The 2,635-nt window shown below is 56.3% G+C and overlaps 1 protein-coding gene across 1 annotated transcript in view; it reads right to left on the bottom strand.

The window, feature by feature from the left end:
* Positions 1 to 2,635, bottom strand: part of RNF213 (ring finger protein 213) — a 134,056-nt gene that overhangs the window by 34,191 nt on the left and 97,230 nt on the right. The window contains exons 40-41 of the mRNA XM_015559756.1: positions 1,625 to 1,743; positions 275 to 448 (exon numbers count right to left, since the gene is read on the bottom strand). Of these exons, the coding sequence (XP_015415242.1) occupies positions 275 to 448; positions 1,625 to 1,743 (293 nt within the window). The remainder of the gene's footprint in view (positions 1 to 274; positions 449 to 1,624; positions 1,744 to 2,635) is intronic.

Raw genomic sequence — 2,635 nt, 5'->3', positions numbered from 1 at the left:
CCGTCAGGCCACTGGCCGCCCAGCGCCGGCGCCATGCCCGCGAGCTGCGTCCCCGGCTCCCGGCGGCAGCAAGTCCCCGAGGGGAGGCCCAGGCACGCAGCTCAGCCTTGGGGCCACCCCGGGGTTCTCCAGCGGGAAGCCTCTCTTGGGTCCCAAGCGCTGAGGCCGATGCCGGGACACAAAGTGCCATCGACCACCGGCGCTCACCGCTGCGCCCTCCGCACTCACAGACCCACCGTCTCTCAGGGAAACTGCCTGCCACAGGGCCTCCCACGGCTCGCCTGCCCCAGCGCTCCAGACACGGCCAGCCGCCATGTGCCCAGGGCATCCCGGGACGTACACTGGGGGTCAAACAGCTGGCTGATGGTCACGTCCTGCAGCTGTGTCACGTCGGCGACCATGGTCGTGGATCTCCGCAGGTCGTCGATGTGCACGGACCGCCACAGCCCTGCGGAGGCAAAGCCACCCGTTTCTGCGTGCCCTGAGCTGGAAGCAGGGACAGGCCCCATCCTGCAGCCAACACAGCCCTGAGGGAGCCACTCGTGTCCTGGAGTCTAAACCCCTGACCCAGCCCCACCAGCGTGGCTCGGTGGTTGAGCGTCGACCCATGAACTTGGAGGTCATGGTTTGATGCCCAGTGAGGGCACAGGCCTGGGTGGCGGGCTCTAGTGTGGGGCCTGCAGGAGGCAGCCGATCCATGATTCTCTCTCATCATTGATGTTTCTATCTCTCTCCCTCTCTCTCCCTCTCGGAAATCAATAAAAACCTATTTTAAAAGTTAAATAAATAAAAATAAAATAAAATTCCTCCCGACCCAGCTAGCATCTTCAGCTCCTCGAGCAGACATCTGTGCCAGCCAGAGGCACCGCGTGGGAAGGCGGCCGGCGCAGTGCAGTCTGCGCGGCAAGCACGGCTGGACCTCTCCGCTGCCTGTGGGATTAAAGGTCTGTGCCCGGTTCTAGAATGCCCACTTTCTCAGCTAGAAAATACTTGGAGAGCGAGGGAGGGAGCGAGCAAGGTGATGCAAGATAGCACCGGCCCCCCTCAAAAAAAGTAGGTATAAAGTATCGGTGTGTCCCTCACCGGTGCGTGGGGAATGCCTTCTCTGTGTTTCCCATATAAACACGCTGAGGCCCTGGCGGTTGTTCAGTGGTTAGATCATTGGACGAGGACCGTGAGGTTCGATTCCTGGTCAAGGGCACAGTCCGATCCCCGGCCCCGGGGTCCAGGCCGGTGTGGGAGGCACTAATCGATGTGTCTCTCTCGCTTGATGTTTTTCTCTCTCTCCCTCTCTCCCTTCTACTCTCTCTAGAAGTTAATTGGAAAAACATATCCTTGGATGAGGATCAACCAAAAATATAAAAATAAAAAACTAAACGGTGAGGAGCCCGGGACTCCGATGCAGAGTTTATCTGCAAGTTAATAAAGGAAGTGCTATGTGCTGAGCAGCGAGTCCGAAGGTGGGTGTTCTTAGCAGGAATCAGCGGCAACAAATCCAATCGCATCTGAAATGAATACTGTTGAGACCAACACTAATGTTCTAGTTCAGACCTGCACCCCGGAGGCCCCACGAGAAAGAACTCCGTGGGCCTCACGTCACCGCAGTCACCGACACGGGTCCTACCTCCATGGAACCCCACGTAGGATGCGTCACTTTCCATCCGGGACAGTTTCGTGATGAAATAGACAAAGATGCAGGCCTTATTTCCTTGTATCTTGTTGATTTCATTTATAGCAGAATACCTATTTTTTAAAACAAACAAGCAAAACCAAAATAAATTAAAAACCAAACAAATGCCACAAATCAACGCAAAAACAAAGCCAGTGCACAAAACTGAAGCTGGGCGGTGGCTGGAGGGTCCCAGGAGCTGGCCGGTTCGAGCTCAGGGTCTCCCTTCTTTCAGTTTTTTTTAAAAAAAATATTTGTATTGGTTTCAGAGAGGAAAGGAGAGGGAGAGAGAGAAACATCCATGATGAGAGAGAATCATGGACCGGCTGCCTCCTGCACACCCCGCACTGGGGATGAGCCCACAACCCGGGCCTGTGCCCTGACCGGGAATCGAACCCTGACCTCCGGGTTCATAGGTTGGTGCTCAACTCCTGAGCCGTGCCGGCCGGCGGTCTTCTTTCAGTTTAAATACATGTGGGCCCTTGTGGTTGTCCCTCTTCTGCGAGAGTGTCGGCCCGGTCTCTCTGAGAGGCGTATTTTCGCTCCCATCCCTGTGTCCCTCGGATTGAAGAGGCCTTTCTTACAGATCAGAAACCCTCCCCTGGGCTCCGCAACGGCTTCCCTAACCCCTGGGGGCAAGGCCAGAAGCAAGGTCCCAGGGACAGAGAGCCAGGGGCCCGAGAGCCATGACACGAGGGACAGGGAACGCGGTTCTGAAAGCCTCACGTGTCCCCGACAAACACTATTAACCAATCCAAGAAATGCAGATGACATCACTTATGTCCTGGTCGTGCCCTTGACCTTGCAATCAGTCAAATCGTATCGTTTAAAACTAATCACGGCCAAACCAGGCCCGCGGAGCTGCCTCCAGACCTTCTCTCACACCCTGAGGGCCTAGCACTGCCTCCCTGCGGTCTCCACGCGGGTGCTCGCAGCCTGGCCTCTCGCCTCTCTTTCTTCCGTCTC

The sequence above is a fragment of the Myotis davidii genome, unplaced genomic scaffold (assembly GCF_000327345.1).
Source record: "Myotis davidii unplaced genomic scaffold, ASM32734v1 scaffold211, whole genome shotgun sequence".
Taxonomy (NCBI): Eukaryota; Metazoa; Chordata; class Mammalia; order Chiroptera; family Vespertilionidae; genus Myotis; species Myotis davidii.
The sequence above is the reverse complement of the archived record's forward strand: the minus strand, read 5'-3'. Positions and strand labels throughout refer to the sequence as shown.